The sequence below is a fragment of the Cherax quadricarinatus genome, chromosome 54 (assembly GCF_038502225.1).
Source record: "Cherax quadricarinatus isolate ZL_2023a chromosome 54, ASM3850222v1, whole genome shotgun sequence".
Lineage (NCBI taxonomy): Eukaryota > Metazoa > Arthropoda > Malacostraca > Decapoda > Parastacidae > Cherax > Cherax quadricarinatus.
This window is the reverse complement of record NC_091345.1, coordinates 27,630,463-27,651,544: the sequence shown is the minus strand read 5'-3', so window position 1 is coordinate 27,651,544 and position 21,082 is coordinate 27,630,463. Positions and strand designations below refer to the sequence as shown.

At 38.9% G+C, this 21,082-nt stretch overlaps 1 protein-coding gene across 2 annotated transcripts in view; it reads right to left on the bottom strand.

The window, feature by feature from the left end:
• Positions 1 to 12,182: 12,182 nt before the first annotated feature.
• The window catches only part of MICAL-like (protein), a 568,521-nt gene continuing 559,621 nt past the window's right edge, over positions 12,183 to 21,082 (bottom strand). For both annotated transcript variants that reach the window (XM_070096758.1, XM_070096757.1), the window contains one exon: positions 12,183 to 12,457. In XM_070096758.1, the coding sequence (XP_069952859.1) occupies positions 12,258 to 12,457 (200 nt within the window). In that variant the 3' untranslated portion in view covers positions 12,183 to 12,257. The remainder of the gene's footprint in view (positions 12,458 to 21,082) is intronic.

Sequence of the window (21,082 nt, the reverse complement as noted above, 5' to 3'; positions counted from 1 at the left end):
TGAATCTAACAAATGACCTCGGTCAACAACGTCAGGGAACACCACCATGAACCCATCACCATCAGAAGATTTAGAACCATCTGCATAAACAGCAATGGCATAAGCATGCCACCTGAAGTGATCAAGAAAAAGAGACAGAGAAGCAGTCATAGGTAGAAGAGTTTAGGCACATGGCAGTAAGGGAGGAGAGAAACGAACCGTCGGAGCCTCCCAAAAGGAAAGGAAAGGCAGACGTTAAATGATCATACAAGGGAGGCAACTGGAGAGAAGATTGGAGTGAAGACAAAAAGAAAATGGTCAGAGTGTTGTGATAGAAACACAGGCCTTATCTCTAGGCTTTATTGAACATAGAATCTTCATAGTACTTCTGCAACAACAAAATATAATTACTAGTACATCTAATAACGGCTTCTACAGGGATGGTGATGTCTTGCATATGTCAAGAGAAAAGTTATAACTACAGGCCACATATTTAAACTCACCATGTAATCTGCATCACTAATATATGGATAGAAGAGAAGAGGATCACACACCATGTGTTGGCGCCCATGACACACACCAAACTGTTGTTGTTGTTAAGGGCCCCGAGAGGTGGTGCAGTATTATCCTGCTGCTGCTCCCCACAGGAGCAGTATCACTACACGGAGTAAGCAGGGGCATCGAACAAATAATGGGCTTCTACTAACGTCTGAGACCAACCTATAGGTAGACTGAATACGAAGGTCATGAGAGCAGACAAAGTAACAAAGGCAATGAGCATCATGACGATCGGCTAAGGGGATCTAACTTAGAGTGGATGGAGAAGCTGCAGAATAAACTTGGACAAGACTAAGGTGGAATGCAAACTGAGGAGAATCCGAAGATCTGCTCCCCATGAATGATGCGCAAGAATTTTAAAGAGATTCAGCCGACCATGACAAGCTGCCGTCAAAGAGGAATTGTGAGGTTTCCATGTCAACCTGCAACTGAAGAGGCCAAGAAACTTGACTGTATCATATTCTGGAATACATGACCCATGTAAATATAATGGAATATCTGGGACAAGAGGACATCTAGTGAAGGTAATGAAATGGGTTTTCATACAAGAAAATTTAAATCCATGAGAAGTGGCCCAATGGGAAACTCAGTGAATCGCATCCTGAAGGGAGGCCGCTTCCTTGGCTATAGCAAAGTCATCCACATAAAGTGATGACCAAATATGCGATGGAAGAACAGAAGGTAAGTTATTTATAAGCAAGAGAAAAAGGGTAGTGCTAAGGACACAATCTTGTGGGACACCCTTGGCCTGAAGAAAGTTTGAGGAAAGCGAGGTGCCAACACAGACACGAAAATGTCTGTCAGATAAGAAACAAGTAAGGAAAGTTGGTAGATTACAGTGGAGGCCTAAGGAGTGGGCTTCGACTAAAATGTTATACCTTCAAGTGGTGTCATATGCTTTCTCAAGATCAAAAAAGACTGCTAGGATGGAGTGTTTGTTATTATTATTATTATTATTATTATTATTATTATTATTATAATCAAAAAGAAGCGCTAAGGCCAGGAGTGTTTGTTAGCAAATGCATTTCGCACATACGTATTTAATTGGAGCAAGGGGTTCAAAGTAGAGCAGCCCTTGCGAAAGCCATATTGGTGAGGCGAAAGACTATTGTGAGTCTCCAAATACCATATCAGATGTCTATTCACCAATTATTCCATCACCTTGCAGACTACACTGGTCAGAGCAATGGGATGATAGTGAGAGGTATCAAGGCCCGAGGTGCATGGTTTGCGAAAAGGTAGTACAATGGCAGATATCCATTATGGAGGGAGAACCCCTCACATCCAAATAAGATTGAAAATATGCATAAGGACTAAGTTCTGTAGAAAGCAGATGTAGCATACTGATACGAATATCATCAAGCCCAGCTGCCAATGACTGACAAGTGAAGAGTGTGGACTCTAGCTCTAGGAAAGTGAAAGGCACATTATTAGGCTCCATTCCATTAGAGGAAAAATCCAAGGGCAATTGCTCCTTGGTAGACTTAGATGCAAGAAATGAGGGACTAAGGTGAAGCCCTGGGAGACACAGACAAGATAGTTCCCGATTTCCGTGGCAACTTCAAGAGGTTCTGCAACACTAGCACCAGCAACCCTCACATTGTGGTGGGTCCGGAGCAGTGACATCTCGTCTATAGGAGCTGCAGCCCCCCAGATGCTCCTGGAGTCTACCTGGAGGTTATTCCGGGGATCAACGCCCCCACGGCCCGGTCCACGACCAGGCCTCCTGGTGGATCAGGGCCTGATCAACCAGGCTGTTACTGCTGGCCGCACATAATCCAACATACGAATCACAGCCCAGCTGATCCGACACTGACTTTAGGTATCAGTCCAGCTCCCTCTTGAAGGCAGCCAGGGGCCTATTGGTAATTCCCCTTATGCTTGGTGGGAGGCTGTTGAACAGTCTTGGGCCCCAGACACTTATGGTGTTTCCTCTTAGTATACCAATAGCACCCCTACTTTTAATTGGGGGTATTTTGCATTGCCTAACTAGTCTTTTACTTTCGTAGGGAGTGATTTCTGTATGCAGATTTGGGACCATTCCTTCTAGGATTTTCCAAGTGTAGATTATGATGTATCTCTCTCTCCTGCATTCCAACGAGTACAATTCAAGTGCTTCCTAGCGTTCCCAGTAGTTAAGGTGCTTGACAGAACTTATACGTGCAGTAAAGGTTCTCTGCACACTCTCTAGATCTGCAATTTCACCTGCTTTGAATAGAGATGTTAATGTAAAACAGTATTCCAGCCTACAAAGAACAAGTGATTTGAAAAGGACCATCATTGGCTTGGCATCTCTCATTTTGAACGTTCTCATTATCCATCCTATCATTTTCTTTGCACCTGTGATCCTTGAAAGTGAGATCCTCAGACATTACTACTCCCAGGTCCCTTACATTATTTTCCGCTCTATTGTATGGCCGGAGTTTGTAGTATACTCTGTTCTAGTTATTATCTCCTCCAGTTTTCCATAACGGAGTAGTTGGAATTTGTCCTCATTGAACGCCATATTGTTTTCCATTGCCCATTGAAAAACTTGGTTTATATCTTCCTGAAAGTTAACCGTGTCCTCAATAGATGCAGATCCTATCGTCCGCAGAGGATGATACGGTGCTGTGAATTACATCTCTGTCTATGTCTGATACGAGGATGAGGAACAGGATAGGGGTGAGTACTGTGCCTTGATTTAACTCTTTTGACCACTACTCTTTGTGTTCAATTGGTTAGGAAGTTGAAGATCCATCTCCCCACTTTGCCAGTTATTCCTTTAGCACGTATTTCATGTGCTATTATGCCATGAGTGCACTTGTCAAACGCTTTTGCAAAGTCTGTGTATATTACATCTGCATTCTGTTTTTCTTCCAGTGCATCCAAGGCCATCCAGTAGTTGTGAGAGGCAGGAGTGACCTGCCCTGAACCCATGTTGCCCTGGATTGTGCAGTTTTAGGGTATCCAGGTGGTTTGCAATCCTGCTTCTTAGCACTCTTTCAAAGATTTTTATGATGTGGGACGTTATAGCTATTGGTCTATAGCTCTTAGCTAATGCTTTGCTGCCACCTTTATAGAGTGGGGCTATATCCGTTGTTTTAAGTAACTGTGGAATTTCACCCATGTCTAAGCTCCTTCTCCATAGTATACAGTGGACCCCCGCATAACGATCACCTCCGAATGCGGCCAATTATGTAAGTGTATTTATGTAAGTGTGTTTGTACGTGTATGTTTGGGGGTCTGAAATGGACTAATCTACTTCACAATATTCCTTATGGGAACAAATTCGGTCAGTACTGGCACCTGAACATACTTCTGGAGTGAAAAAATATCGTTAACCGGGGGTCCACTGTACTTAGAGCACGTGAGAGGTGTTTCTTGCAGTTCTTAATGAACACAGAGTTCCACGAGTCTGGGCCTGGGGCTGAGTGCATGGACATGTTGTCAATGGCTTTTTTCAAAATCTATCGTTGTTAGGGTAATGTCGGGCATCTGGCATACATTGATGGAGTTTTGAGGCTCATTCATGAAGAAATCATTTGGATTGTCGATCCCAGGACTGATCAGTGGCTCACTAAACACAGAGTCGTACTGGGATTTCAGTATTTCACTTATTTCTTCGTTGTCATCTGTGTAAGTCCCATCCTGTCTGAGTAAGGGCCTGTTACTAGATGTATTTGCCTTGTTTTTGGCATATGAAAAGAAATATTTCGAATTTCTTTCAATTTCACTAATAGCTTTAAGCTCCTCCTGTCTCTCATGGTTCCTGTAAGAGTCCTTTAACTTAAGTTCGATAGTTTCCACTTCCCTGGTCAGCGCTTCCTTCTGTGTATCAGATATTCTAGCGTTCCTAAGGAGCTCAGTGATTCATCATCTTCTGTAGAGGGAGCATCTTTCTCTCTCCAGTTTACTCCTGCTCTTCTTCTTAGGGGAATATGCTTAGAACATGCTTCAGCTGCCAGGAAGTTGATCCTTTCAAGGCACTGGTTTGAATCCATGTTATTTAAGATATCTTCCCAACATGTTTCATTTAAGACATGGTTTACCTGTTAATGTTGTAGTTTGTGAAGACACCTTCACAGATACATGCATTTTGCTCACTGCCAGATGTATGACTTCATCAACCTTACGGTAAAATAATTTGCAACTGATAAAACAGATTTTTGCTGTAATATATTTATGTCATTTTCAATGTACTTATAAGCAAATTTTTATTTTTTTTTTGTTGAAACGAGATAAAAAATTATTAAAAATAGAAGTTTGATGCGGTACAATAGTATAGGTATTACTGGTATTACGAGCTGCCACTGGTCCGGAGTGTACTTGCCACACTTCTGTACCTTCTTCCAAACTGCATATATAGGGGAAGTCAAGGTAATGGTAGACATGTAATCTTGCCAACAAGTGCATTTAACATCACGTATGATATGGCGAGCAACTGCCCTTGCCTGCTTAAAATCCGAAAGACGATCTGAGGTCTGATTATATTGATAATAGCCCCACGCAACATTTTTCAAACGCACTGCATGGGCTCACATGGGAGACCACCAAGGCACGCACGTCTGAGAATGCCTGCCTGAGGTTGAGGAAAAGAACGCGATGCTGCAGTCAAAACTAAGGTCGAAAACTGGTGCACCAGCTCATCAATAGAGGATGAATGTGGGTCCCCACAAAAGGCGGTAAGATGAAGTCCCAATTCACTCATTCAAATTACCAACAGGGTCTACGAGGTAGTTGGGAATACATAGAAGTTAGAAGAATAGGAAAGTGATCACTGTCATGCAAATCCAGGAGAAGAGACCAAGCATAATCAAGTACAATTTATGAGGAGCAGATAGAAAGATCAATGAAAAAGAGAGACTGAGTGTGAGAGTCAAAATGGGTTGGAGCACCTGTGTTTAAAACATGAAGAGGATGAGAAGTGAGAAGAGTCTCCAACTGATCGACAGGAGAGTCACAGTGGGACCCTCCCCAAAGATGATGGCAAGCATTAAAATCACCTAACAAGATGGGCAGTGGTAGAGAAGAGATCAAGAATGCAATATGTAAGAATGCAAGATGTATCAGCATGATCTGCGGCACCACAGACCGGGCACTGCAGATCTGCAGAAATTAGCAGGGTGTCCAAAGCATCAGCAATTTCGACACTGTTGGGGAGTAGGGACCACTTTATGGACTTCTAGGCCCGCAATATAAACGGAGGATGGGAGTTCATGTCAGTCAAAGATTAAGCAGGTGATGTTACTGGGAAAGCGCCTCCGCTCATGAGCGGGCAGAACATATGTATCTACTTTGAGAATTGGAAGGTCCTGAAGGGCTAAATGCTCCAAAATATCATCAACACAAGACAAAAAATCACTCTGTACAATGGTACGCAGTAAAACCACTGTACCACTGCAAGAATTGAGAGTAGCATGCTTGTCAACTGTGAACTGGAAGTAAGATGGGAAAGAGCATGAGCTTATTCTGCATTCTGAACTTCAAAGAGCATGAAAGGATATATTTCGGTCAACGTGTTGTAAAAGAGTTTTACCTATACTATGGTCAGGTGATAAGGCATCACCAGCAGAAGGTACAGGGGTATGGGAAGAGTCTAGAGAATGGTCCATTAACAAAGCCAGGTAAGCACAAGATGCAGGAACAGAAAGAGGCCTGGGAGGAGGAGGGTTATTGTGGCACAAAGTCTCATGATAGTGGTACTTCTTTCTTATTGTTTTAAAGAAAAAAAAAAGAAAAAAAAAAAAAAAAAAAAAAAAAAGAGGGACACCGGAGGGACAGTCACTTGAAGGCATGAAAGAGCCGTAAGTTCCCTCCTCATCTGAGAGGACCTTGAGCCCGCAAGTAGTGCAGATGCAGCATGGAACGTGCACCACAACCTACTCTTCACACCAGTAAACCAGCGCTCTGGGATAACAACCTTACAGATGTAAGGTTATCCTAGAACCAGGTAATGCAGGTGATGCAGCAGCACAATACTGCAGAGCCACCTCGGCGGACAAAAGAAAGGGTGGTCGGAACTCCGCCAGAAAGCATACCTCCTTCAGCCATCACCTTCCAGAACCGACAGGTAGCCTCTGGAGATACATTCGTCATCTGCAGGAGACCCCGCCCACTTCCCGGAAATCCAGAAAGGGAGCAGGAGCACCTTCAGACAATCCAGATTCCATGGCAAACTACACCACACCCGAGGAGCCTCATGGAGCAGGATGAACTCCTGCACACTTCCCTCTATCTAGAAACTGTAATACCAGATGGGAGGACCCCAGAGGCTACAAACAGGATGGGAAAAAGGGGAGGGTTGGGAGGGGTGAGGAAAGGGAAAAAAGGAGGGATGGGGAGGATGGGATAGGGAAGGGAGGATTGGGAGGTAATTAGGTTCGGTCTGAGGAAGAAGACCAAAAGGTTCAGTTCCTCAGACCAATAGCCTCTTCACCACAACAAGGAGCCCCCCTCAAAGAGGAAAGGGTTAAAAATGGTTTAGCAGTGTAAGGCATCAACAGTGATCATTGTCTCCTCCCTTATCTAATGGAAAGAAACTGCCTTCAGGCAGATATAGTCATGGAGTTTTTATTTATTTAATCTATGAAAAACTAAACTAACTAAACTAGAGGCATTATAGAAATCAAGGAATGAATTTATGAACAATATTACCAAATTAAATCTTTATTCATTAACTTAAACCATTTACTGTAAAAAAGACATCTTTATACACAAAACATCCCCTTTAATTTATACATACTATTTATATTGCAGAATATGAATACTTCTTTAATACACTATTACATTTATGTGCAACTTTATCAATAAAAATTTACACATTTCATGATGATACTGCATAGAAAAATTTAGAGTTTTTATAAAGTTGCATTACTTTCTTCACATTCATAATGTTCAGATCACTGGCTGTAACTTCATAAACCAATTTGTCAAGTGAACTACAATAATATAAGTAAAGAAGTACTTGCACCATAATATATGTGACCTTATATTCCACTGTGTAACAAAAATTTAAACTTAATCCTTTAAATTAAACTTTCACTTAGTGAATTTTTTGTTTACATTTAAAGAGAACCACTCTAATCTCTAGATAAGGTAGAGCTAGTGTTAAACCATAGGATATGGAATGAACGAACACAGGACAAGGACTTTAAAATGGGGAGCAATCAATTAAACTCTGCACTGCTGGAAGCTCAATATTAATTATTTTACCTAACAAATTTATGCATAACAAATATCTCTAAAATTTTCAATTTTAATTCAATGCTGAAGCTATAAAAAAATGACAACGAATTATTTAGAGAATAAAAGTATGTGTACAGTATATATTTCTAGAGAGGAAAGAAATTCACCATTCATGAATAATATTTAGAACATGATACACCCACAATACTTGGCACCATTTCATCATATTGCTTTTCCATGTACATATATTTTGATCTTTGAACATCAATAGGAAGTTCAACGTGTTGCATTCAGTATCATCTGTTTAAGTATAGAGTAATCCAGTAAGACCATAAACCCACAACCAGTATTATTTTATGAGTAAATTTTCACCAGAGTAAACAAATAAAATCAGCAGAGTGGTAGTGGCAGAGGCTGGATTTAGTAATTTTAGCAAAGATAATAATCTACTAGTATATAAGAGAACCTGATGTTTTAGGAACGCTGACTTTGCCATACATAAAAGATCACTTTTCGTCTCATTTAAATTGACATTGTTACAGTGAGCTCATTATGCTCAAAATTAAGCATTTGAAAATTTTATAACCAAATTAACAAAAGAACTAAAATTGCTTAAAAAATAAACTGAGTCACTATTTATTGACCTGACATGCTTAACAAGAACATCAGAAATTGTCTAAGAACTACAAAGTTCATCTTACATGGTGCTCACAATTAAGAGAAAAATACATTTTGTGCTTCCTTATTACATTTTCAGCCTTTTCGTATTATGCAAAAAAAAAAAAAATACAAAATTACAAATGAAATATTTGTGGCTAACATTTTTAATTAATCTCCAAAAACAATCTACAAAAAATTTCAAGTAAAAATATATAATTTAAAAAATAATAAAATAAATAATTTTCCATGCGTTTGCAATGTTTAAAATCGAAGAATCAGCATGATGCAAACATCTCTAAAGTTTCAGAAAAAACTACGCTTGTATGTATGTATGTATGTATATATATGTATGTATATATATGTATATATATATGTATATATATATATATATATGTATATATATATATATACATATATATATGTATGTATGTATATATATGTATGTATATATATGTATATATATATGTATATATATATATATATATGTATATATATATACATACACAGTATGTATATATACGTACAGTGGACCCCCAAGTTTCGGCAGCCTCGACTTTCGTGAAATTTGACCTTCAGCGATTTTTTGGGGGGAAAAATTTGGCTTCCAGTTTCGTGAAAAGACTGGTGTTTCGGCGACCATCCGGTACCCGTCCGCCCATCACAGCGCACACCAAGCCAGTCTCCCATTGTTTACCAACACATGACCATCACCCCGTGGGTTCATACAATACATTTCATAATAATCCATTGTTTTTTGTGCTTGAAACTGCTAAATAAGTGATCATGGACCCAAGGAAAGCTAGTGCAAGCCCTTTTGTAAATAAAGTGAGTGATGGGGATGTGGAAGAGTTGGTGGAGGACCACAGGGAAGAGCTAACCACTGACGAACTGCAAGAGCTTCAACTGGAACAGCATCAGACCACAGCCGAGGAACTTGCTTCAGAGGAGGAGGAAGAGGGAGTGGATGAGGTGCCTTCTTCAGTGATTAAGGACATGTGTGGAATGAGTTGCAAAGTTTTGTTGAAAAGTATCACCCTGACCAAGCCATATCTGCAACATGTACAATGACAGTGTTGTGTCCCACTTCAGGGAAATCTTAAAGAAACACCAGAAAAAGACCTCTCTGGACAGATATTTTGTGCGACAGGGGTCCAGTGACTCTCAAGTTGTTCCCAGTGGCATTAAAAGAAGAAGGGAAGTAACCCCAGATAAGGACTTGCTACCTAAAGTCCTAATGGAAGGAGATTCTCCTTCCAAGCAATAGTGTACACCTTCCTCCTATCCCCTCCTCCCGTCTTCCATCCACGCAGAAGTCTTCAGTAAAGGTAAGTGTGATGTTATTATTATTTTTTTAAATATATGTACTTGATTTCTGATTGTTTTCATTATGTAAATCTTTATTTAATTTGAAAAAAAAAAAAATTTATTTTAATATTTTTGGGTGTGTGGAACGGATTAATTTTATTTCCATTATTTCTTATGGGGAAAATGGTTTCTATATTCGGCGGGCTCTCTGGAACGGATTAATCACGAAACTTGGGGGTCCACTGTGTGTGTGTGTATATATATATACATATATATATGTATATATATATATACATATATATATATGTATATATATACATATATATATGTATATACATATATATATATATATATATATATATACATATATATATGTATATATATATACATATATATATGTATATATATATATACATATATATATGTATATATATATATATACATATATATATGTATATATATATATACATATATATATGTATATATATATATACATATATATATGTATATATATATATGTACATATATATATGTATATATATATATATGTACATATATGTATATATATATATATGTACATATATATATGTATATATACATATATGTATATATATATGTACATATATATATATATATATATATGTACATATATATATGTATATATATATATATATATATATGTATATATATATATACATATATATATGTATATATATATGTACATATATATATGTATATATATATATATATATATATGTATATATATATATATAGATATATGTATATATATATATACATATATGTATATATATATATATATTTATATATATATATATATATATATATATATATTTATATATATATATATATATTTATATATATATATATATTTATATATATATATATACAGTGGACCCTCGCATAATGTTGGCATCACATAACGTTAAATTCGCATAACGATACTTTTAACACTAACATTTTCCCTCGGATAACGTTAAAAAACTCGCTTAACGATATTCGTTCTTGGGTACCAATTAATATCGTTATGTGAGGGTCCACTGTATATATATATAAAATATATATATATATATAAAATATATATATATATATATATATATATATATATATATATATATATATATATATATTGAGAAATTTGTCCTGGAAATATTTCAAGTCAAGTGTCTCTTTCTTCCTATAACTTGGAACTGCTGAACCTCCCTCTGTAGACCATCAAGAGCACACTGATCCTTCAACAAGTGTATGTGATAACACTACTAGTGATAACAATACAAATGATAACACTGTTAGTGATAACACCACTAGTGATATCACTAGCAGTGTTATCGCTAGCATGTTAACACTAGAAGTAGTAACACAAGTGATAAAACTACTAGTGATAACACCACTAACAATAACACTAGTGATAACATTAGTGAGTTCAAAAATTTTTAACAATTTGTAGACTGAAGTAAAAATTATGTATATTAAGTACGACTAAACTTGTGTTCTTGAACAACTGTACCAGATGATACAGCAGAAGCACAACACTGGAACAACTGTACCAGATGATGCAGCAAGAGCACAGCCTGGCACTCTATCAGATGCAAAAACAGCAAAACACTGGAACAATTCACCAGGTCGCCATCTGGAGAAGACCCGGGCCAGAAGTACCAGCAAACCAACATCAATCAACTGGAACAACTGTACCAGATGATGCAGAAATAGCATAACACTGGAACAAGTATACCAGATGACACAGCAGCACAACACTGGAACAACTGTACCAGATGATGCAGTAGCACAACACTGGAACAACTGTACCAGGTGATGCAGCAGTACAACACTGGAACAACTGTACCAGATGATGCAGCAACAGCACAACACTGGAACAACTGTACCAGATGATGGAACAACTGTACCACATGATGCAGCAGCACAACACTGGAACTGTACCAGATGATGCAGCAACATACCACTGGAACACCAGATGATGCAGCAATACAACACTGGAATAACTGTACCAGATGATGCAGCAACATACCACTGGAACACCACCACCAGATGATGCAGCAATACAACACTGGAATAACTGTACCAGATGATGCAGCAACATACCACTGGAACACCACCACCAGATGATGCAGCAATACAACACTGGAATAACTGTACCAGATAATGCAGCAACATACCACTGGACCACCACCACCAGATGATGCAGCAATACAACACTGGAATAACTGTACCAGATGATGCAGCAACATACCACTGGAACACCACCACCAGATGATGCAGCAACATACCACTGGAACACCACCACCAGATGATGCAGCAGCAGCAGCACAACACTGGAACACCACCACCAGATGATGCAGCAACATACCACTGGAACACCACCACCAGATGATGCAGCAATACAACACTGGAATAACTGTACCAGATGATGCAGCAACATACCACTGTAATAAATTTTCATATAATTTAAAGTGATCTCTTCTAAACTTTGCTAAGTGTTGCTAACCATTGTTAATATTGCTAAATGACTGTTTAACTGATAATAAGTCTCTACAACAACAGGTTAAATTACATTAGAATAGCCATTTCTTTTTCTTCTTTTTCTTCACCTCTCTTGCTTCAGTTTCATCTATATCTTTATCAGCATCAGCCTTAGAACCCTTTTTATCTTTCTTTTCCTTTTTCTTTTTCTTCTTAGGCAGCTTCAGTGTCTTCTTCTTCTTAGGGGAATCTTGTATACTACTGCCATTCTCAATCCCATCAATATGTTTTTCTGAAAGGAAAATAAAATATGGAAATGACTTGCAGATTAACTTTCCAATGGCATATTTCTAATTATATTTTATTCATGAAAAATAACTAAATCCATCAGCATCATACAATGCTGAAATCTGAATACAGAAATGCCCCAAGCTGAGCTTGGGAGTCAGGAATCTTTAAAATACAATCCACGAAAAATCCCCCATCATGTTGTGGTGACCCGGTGGAGTTAGTAACATAATTACTTGTGTAACTAATGTGTTACTGTATCAATATTCAATGTATCATCTTTCACTGACCAAAAAAAAAAAAAAAAATGATCCAGGTAAAATCTTTTCTATTCATGTGAAATTGCACATAGCTCTTTATACAGGTTATATTGCTAGCCTTCTGAAAAATCAATCATAATGCTGTGTCACTCATCATATCCACATCAATCTTTTCTGCAATGTAACAATAAGTCAAAAGAATAAATGATGCGAGAAGCAGGTTCATCTTTTTTGTTTTGTTTTCCCTATACAGTTATATTTTTGGGTAACCACCAGCCAGGCTGGTCAGAGGACAGGCTTCCACCACAGATTTGCTACCTCATAAATTTTAATACAATAATTCTAATTTACACTTGAAATCCATATTTCTCATTCTCTATATTCATTACCTCCTCATAACCACTACAGTGGAACCTTGACATACAAGTTTAATTCATTCCAGGAGCTAGCTCATAACTCAATTTACTCGTATATCAAATTAATTTTCCTAATTTAAATTAATTGAAAAGCCATTAATTCGTTCCTGCACTCTGGAGAGATGAGAAAAATACTTGAATATGACCCTATTATCAACTGTACGGCTTATTTATCTATCACAGTTCATCTAATATGACATAATAAACAACATAATTAACACAGAAGCATGATTATTCTTTTTTTATTATCACACTGGCCGATTCCCACCAAGGCAGGGTGGCCCGAAAAAGAAAACCTTTCACCATCATTCACTTCATCACTGTCTTGCCAGAAGGGTGCTTTACACTACAGTTTTTAAACTGCAACATTAACACCCCTCCTTCAGAGTGCAGGCACTGTACTTCCCATCTCCAGGACTCAAGTCCGGCCTGCCGGTTTCCCTGAACCCCTTCATAAATGTTACTTTGCTCACACTCCAACAGCACGTCAAGTATTAAAAACCATTTGTCTCCATTCACTCCTATCAAACACGCTCACGCATGCCTGCTGGAAGTCCAAGCCCCTCGCACACAAAACCTCCTTTATCCCCTCCCTCCAACCTTTCCTAGGCCGACCCCTACCCCGCCTTCCTTCCACTACAGACTGATACACTCTTGAAGTTCTTCTGTTTCGCTCCATTCTCTCCACATGTCCGAACCACCTCAACAACCCTTCCTCAGCCCTCTGGACAATAGTTTTGGTAATCCCGCACCTCCTCCTAACTTCCAAACATTATATTCACACCACACATTGCTCTCAGACATGACATCTCCACTGCCTCCAGCCTTCTCCTCGCTGCAACATTCATCACCCATGCTTCACACCCATATAAGAGCGTTGGTAAAACTATACTCTCATACATTCCTCTCTTTGCCTCCAAGGACAAAGTTCTTTGTCTCCACAGACTCCTAAGTGCACCACTCACCCTTTTCCCCTCATCAATTCTATGATTCACCTCATCTTTCATAGACCCATCCGCTGACACGTCCACTCCCAAATATCTGAATACATTCACCTCCTCCATACTCTCTCCCTCCAATCTGATATCCAATCTTTCATCACCTAATCTTTTTGTTATCCTCATAACCTTACTCTTTCCTGTATTCACTTTCAATTTTCTTCTTTTGCACACCCTACCAAATTCATCCACCAATCTCTGCAACTTCTCTTCAGAATCTCCCAAGAGCACAGTGTCATCAGCAAAGAGCAACTGTGACAACTCCCACTTTATGTGTGATTCTTTATCTTTTAACTCCACGCCTCTTGCCAAGACCCTCGCATTTACTTCTCTTACAACCCCATCTATAAATATATTAAACAACCACGGTGACATCACACATCCTTGTCTAAGGCCTACTTTTACTGGGAAATAATTTCCCTCTTTCCTACATACTCTAACTTGAGCCTCACTATCCTCGTAAAAACTCTTCACTGCTTTCAGTAACCTACCTCCTACACCATACACCTGCAACATCTGCCACATTGCCCCCCTATCCACCCTGTCATACGCCTTTTCCAAATCCATAAATGCCACAAAGACCTCTTTAGCCTTATCTAAATACTGTTCACTTATATGTTTCACTGTAAACACCTGGTCCACACACCCCCTACCTTTTCTAAAGCCTCCTTGTTCATCTGCTATCCTATTCTCCGTCTTACTCTTAATTCTTTCAATAATAACTCTACCATACACTTTGCCAGGTATACTCAACAGACTTATCCCCCTATAATTTTTGCACTCTCTTTTATCCCCTTTGCCTTTATACAAAGGAACTATGCATGCTCTCTGCCAATCCCTAGGTACCTTACCCTCTTCCATACATTTATTAAATAATTGCACCAACCACTCCAAAACTATATCCCCACCTGCTTTTAACATTTCTATCTTTATCCCATCAATCCCGGCTGCCTTACCCCCTTTCATTTTACCTACTGCCTCACGAACTTCCCCCACACTCACAACTGGCTCTTCCTCACTCCTACAAGACGTTGTTCCTCCTTGCCCTATACACGAAATCACAGCTTCCCTATCTTCATCAACATTTAACAATTCCTCAAAATATTCCCTCCATCTCCCCAATACCTCTAACTCTCCATTTAATAACTCTCCTCTCCTATTTTTAACTGACAAATCCATTTGTTCTCTAGCCTTTCTTAACTTGTTAATCTCACTCCAAAACTTTTTCTTATTTTCAACAAAATTTGTTGATAACATCTCACCCACTCTCTCGTTTGCTCTCTTTTTACATTGCTTCACCACTCTCTTAACCTCTCTCTTTTTCTCCATATAGAAGTATGATATATACTTTAAAATTAATAAAATAGGCCATAATACGGTGGCAGAGGCAGTGGCAGAAGCATCTGCCATTTCTGTCCCAATTTGACTATAGTATCTTCCCATGCTCTCAATGTAAGAGAAAATGGAGTATTTTTGAGGCTAACTGCAATAGATCACTAGTATTCTAATGAAAATGCTGAAACAATATATTTATAAATAAGAAATGTCTTATAAAAACTGTTTATATAAAGTGTGGGTGGGGGATACTGAGGGTGGGGGATGTTGAGGGTGAGGGATGCTGAGGATGGGGGATGCTGAGGATGGGGGATGTTGAGGGTGAGGGATGTTGAGGGTGCGGTGCATGATGTTTTGCCTGGCTAAGTCCATGGAAATCATCATTTTTTTCTTCTCAGCACTGTCCTTTGCACTTATTTTCTTAGGCTCCATGGTTAGAAAAAAGAAAATTGACCAAATGACTGTAAAAAATGCAAACAAGCATGAGAGAACTGCTGTGCCATCAACTGTGCCAACCAGTGGAAGCAATCTGAATTATTATTACGTACATAATATGTATTATTATTATTATTATTAATTTAGGGAACTGAAGCTTTATTATAATAATAATAATAATAATTTTATTTATTTATTTATTTATTTATTTATTAACAATTTGAGCACACATACAGAGGTACAAAAAAATACAGATAAGAGCAGCATGCCAAAGCCACTTATACTATGCATAGCATTACGGGCTGGCTTAAAATTAACTTAAGATTAACTAAGCAATGATGAAATCAGTGATAAAACATTAATGTAAACAGATTACTATAAAGCACAAGTGAGTATTACAAAGACAGGTCATATGGTTGCATGCATTGTTGTACATTCAGTCGTATGGAGTATTCTGTTAGGTAGTGTATTTAAAAAATAATAAAGTTAGATTGGGTTTTTAGGTTTAACATTTATGTGATATAACTGTGAGAAACATTTAAGATATACAATTTATCAGGTTCAGTTATTCAGTATTTATTTGGTTTTGGGTGAGTAAGTGATCTTTAAGAAGAGACTTGAATTTATAAACAGGTAGTGTTTCTTTTATATTTACAGGTAATGAATTCCAGATTTTAGGGCCTTTTATGTGCATTGAGTCTTTGCATAGTGTGAGATGGACACGAGGAACATCAAAGAGTGATCTGTGCCTTGTGTTATGGTCATGTGTTCTGTTGAGGTTGGCAAGGAGATGTTTGAGGGGAGGGTTAATATCAGAGTTAAGTGTTCTATGTATGTAATAGGTGCAGTAATAAGTATGGATGTTTTGTATGGTGAGTAGGTTTAGTGTATTGAAAATTGGTGGAGTGTGCTGCCTGTAGTGAGAATTTGTTATCATTCTAACTGCAGCCTTTTGTTGGGTAATTAGTGGTCTGAGATGGTTAATTGTTGTTGAGCCCCATGCACAAATTCCATAGGTGAGATAGGGGTAAATAAGAGAGTGATATAGGGCCAGGAGGGCTGACTGTAGAGCATAGTACCGTATCTTCGATAGTATGCCTACAGTCTTGGAAATTTTCTTAGAAATTTGTCGTATATGTGTATGAAATTTGAGTCTATTATCAAGGTGGATTCCTAAGAATTTTCCCTCTGTTAGCTTTGTGATAGGTGATCCGTTTATCATTACGTTAAGAGGGACATCTGTAGCTCTGTTACCAAACTGAATGAAACAGTTTTTGTCAATGTTTAGTGTAAGTTTGTTAGTCCTCATCCAGGTAGATATTTTCTGTAATTCGGTATTTACAGTATTGGCTAGCGTGACTGGGCTCGGGTGGGAGAAGATGTATGTAGTGTCATCTGCAAATAGTGTGGGTTTGAGTAATTGCGAAGCATTTGGTAGGTCATTTATGTATAGGAGAAAGAGAAGAGGGCCAAGGACACTTCCCTGTGGGACACCAACTGTAATTGGTTGTGCAGAAGAGTTTGCCCCATTTGCGTACACATATTGGCTTCTGTTGCTGAGGTATGACTTGAGGTAGTTGAGGGAGTGCCCTCTTATACCATAGTGTGACAATTTTACGTGGAGCAAGTCATGGTCAACTGTATCAAAAGCTTTACTTAAGTCAATGAAGATCCCCAGTGGGACTTCTTTTTTCTCTATTGCAGTGTATATATGTTCTAGCATGTGTATAATAGCATCATTAGTATTTTTATTAGGCCTGAATCCAAATTGGCAGGGGTTGAGTATGTTTTGGGAGATAAGGTAGGAGTAGATTCGTTTATGAATTAATTTTTCGAAGATTTTTGAGAGAGGGTGTAAGTTGGATATTGGCCTATAGTTATTCAACTCAGTTTGGTCTCCTCCTTTGTGGATCGGGGTGACCCTTGCTATTTTGAGTACTGTAGGGAAGGTGAAGGATTCAATGGATTTGTTAAAGTGTGTTGCAATGATTGGTGATAGCACTCGTGACACTTTTTTGTATATAAAGGGTGGTAAGGTATTTAAATCTCCTGCCTTGTTTTTTAGTGCGGAGCTAGGAACAGTGTGTTCGGGTAGTTGCCGGTGAGGTAGTCATTTGGTGGGGTATCTGAGCTTGGGATTTTATTGGCAAGGTTTTGTCCTATAGTGGAGAAGAAATCGTTGAGTCTGTTTGCTGTTTCTGTTGGTGGGAGTTGGGGTTCATCTGATTTTGCTAATTTTATTTCGCTATTTCGTGATATCTGTTTTGTTCCCAGAATTTCTGATAGGGTTTTCCAGGTCTTTTTTATATCACCTCGTAAGTTGGATAATCTGTTCTCATAATACAATTTTTTTGCCCTTCTTATCAGGCTGGTTAGGATTGACGAGTAACGTTTTGTTTGGTCTCTGGTTATGTGACCCATTCTGTACTGTTTTTCATATTGGTGTTTTGTATTTATGGATTTGAGAATGCTGGGTGTTAGCCAGGGACTGTTCAGTCTCTTAGCTGTCATCTGTTTAGTTTTTTTAGGGCAGTGCTTGTTATAGAGGTATTGGGTCTTATTTAGAAAATTATTAATACATTCGTCAATATCTGTATAGATTTCTAGCTCAGTGTGCCAGTCAATGTTTGCTACTGCTGTTGTGAAGTTATTAATGGCTGCCTCATTGTGAAGTCTGAAGGTGACTTTAGTAGTGTCTTGGGGTAGTTTACCAAGAGTTGTTATGAGGAAAGTAGGGTAGTGGTCTGTGGTTTTATATTATATTATCACACCGGCCGATTCCCACCAAGGCAGGGTGGCCCGAAAAAGAAAAACTTTCACCATCATTCACTCCATCACTGTCTTGCCAGAAGGGTGCTTTACACTACAGTTTTTAAACTGCAACATTAACACCCCTCCTTCAGAGTGCAGGCACTGTACTTCCCATCTCCAGGACTCAAGTCCGGCCTGCCGGTTTCCCTGAATCCCTTCATAAATGTTACTTTGCTCACACTCCAACAGCACGTCAAGTATTAAAAACCATTTGTCTCCATTCACTCCTATCAAACACGCTCACGCATGCCTGCTGGAAGTCCAAGCCCCTCGCACACAAAACCTCCTTTACCCCCTCCCTCCAACCCTTCCTAGGCCGACCCCTACCCCGCCTTCCTTCCACTACAGACTGATACACTCTTGAAGTCATTCTGTTTCGCTCCATTCTCTCTACATGTCCGAACCACCTCAACAACCCTTCCTCAGCCCTCTGGACAACAGTTTTGGTAATCCCGCACCTCCTCCTAACTTCCAAACTACGAATTCTCTGCATTATATTCACACCACACATTGCCCTCAGACATGACATCTCCACTGCCTCCAGCCTTCTCCTCGCTGCAACATTCATCACCCACGCTTCACACCCATATAAGAGCGTTGGTAAAACTATACTCTCATACATTCCCCTCTTTGCCTCCAAGGACAAAGTTCTTTGTCTCCACAGACTCCTAAGTGCACCACTCACTCTTTTTCCCTCATCAATTCTATGATTCACCTCATCTTTCATAGACCCATCCGCTGACACGTCCACTCCCAAATATCTGAATACGTTCACCTCCTCCATACTCTCTCCCTCCAATCTGATATTCAATCTTTCATCACCTAATCTTTTTGTTATCCTCATAACCTTACTCTTTCCTGTATTCACCTTTAATTTCCTTCTTTTGCACACCCTACCAAATTCATCCACCAATCTCTGCAACTTCTCTTCAGAATCTCCCAAGAGCACAGTGTCATCAGCAAAGAGCAGCTGTGACAACTCCCACTTTGTGTGTGATTCTTTATCTTTTAACTCCACGCCTCTTGCCAAGACCCTCGCATTTACTTCTCTTACAACCCCATCTATAAATATATTAAACAACCACGGTGACATCACACATCCTTGTCTAAGGCCTACTTTTACTGGGAAAAAATTTCCCTCTTTCCTACATACTCTAACTTGAGCCTCACTATCCTCGTAAAAACTCTTCACTGCTTTCAGTAACCTACCTCCTACACCATACACTTGCAACATCTGCCACATTGCCCCCCTATCCACCCTGTCATACGCCTTTTCCAAATCCATAAATGCCACAAACACCTCTTTAGCCTTATCCAAATACTGTTCACTTATATGTTTCACTGTAAACACCTGGTCCACACACCCCCTACCTTTCCTAAAGCCTCCTTGTTCATCTGCTATCCTATTCTCCGTCTTACTCTTAATTCTTTCAATTATAACTCTACCATACACTTTACCAGGTACACTCAACAGACTTATCCCCCTATAATTTTTGCACTCTCTTTTATCCCCTTTGCCTTTATACAAAGGAACTATGCATGCTCTCTGCCAATCCCTAGGTACCTTACCCTCTTCCATACATTTATTAAATAATTGCACCAACCACTCCAAAACTATATCCCCACCTGCTTTTAACATTTCTATCTTTATCCCATCAATCCCGGCTGCCTTACCCCCTTTCATTTTACCTACTGCCTCACGAACTTCCCCCACACTCACAACTGGCTCTTCCTCACTCCTACAAGATGTTATTCCTCCTTGCCCTATACACGAAATCACAGCTTCCCTATCTTCATCAACATTTAACAATTCCTCAAAATATTCCTTCCATCTTCCCAATACCTCTAACTCTCCATTTAATAACTCTCCTCTCCTATTTTTAACTGACAAATCCATTTGTTCTCTAGGCTTTCTTAACTTGTTAATCTCACTCCAAAACTTTTTCTTATTTTCAACAAAATTTGTTGAAATTTGTCTGTGGTATTATCTGTAATTATGCCTGATTTTAAAGGGGATATGGTGTTGGTCCAGATGTGGTCAAGTTGGGAAACACTAGTCTCTGTAACTCTTGTAGGTTTTGTTACTGTTGGTAGCAACATACAGTTACTCATTGTGTTTGTGAATTCAGTAATGTGTGGGTCCTGGTCTTGCAGGAGATTTATATTGAAGTCACCTGAGAGTAGTAAGTGATCTTTGTTCATGCGTGCATCAGTTATCATACTTCCTAGGTTTTGACTAAATTGGCTAATGTTTGACTGTGGAACTCTGTAGATGTTTATCAATGTGAGAGGTTTTGTAGGTATTTGGATTTGAATTTGGCTATTATATATTCCCCATGTTCATCCCTTGTGCAAGTACAGTGGACCCCCGCAT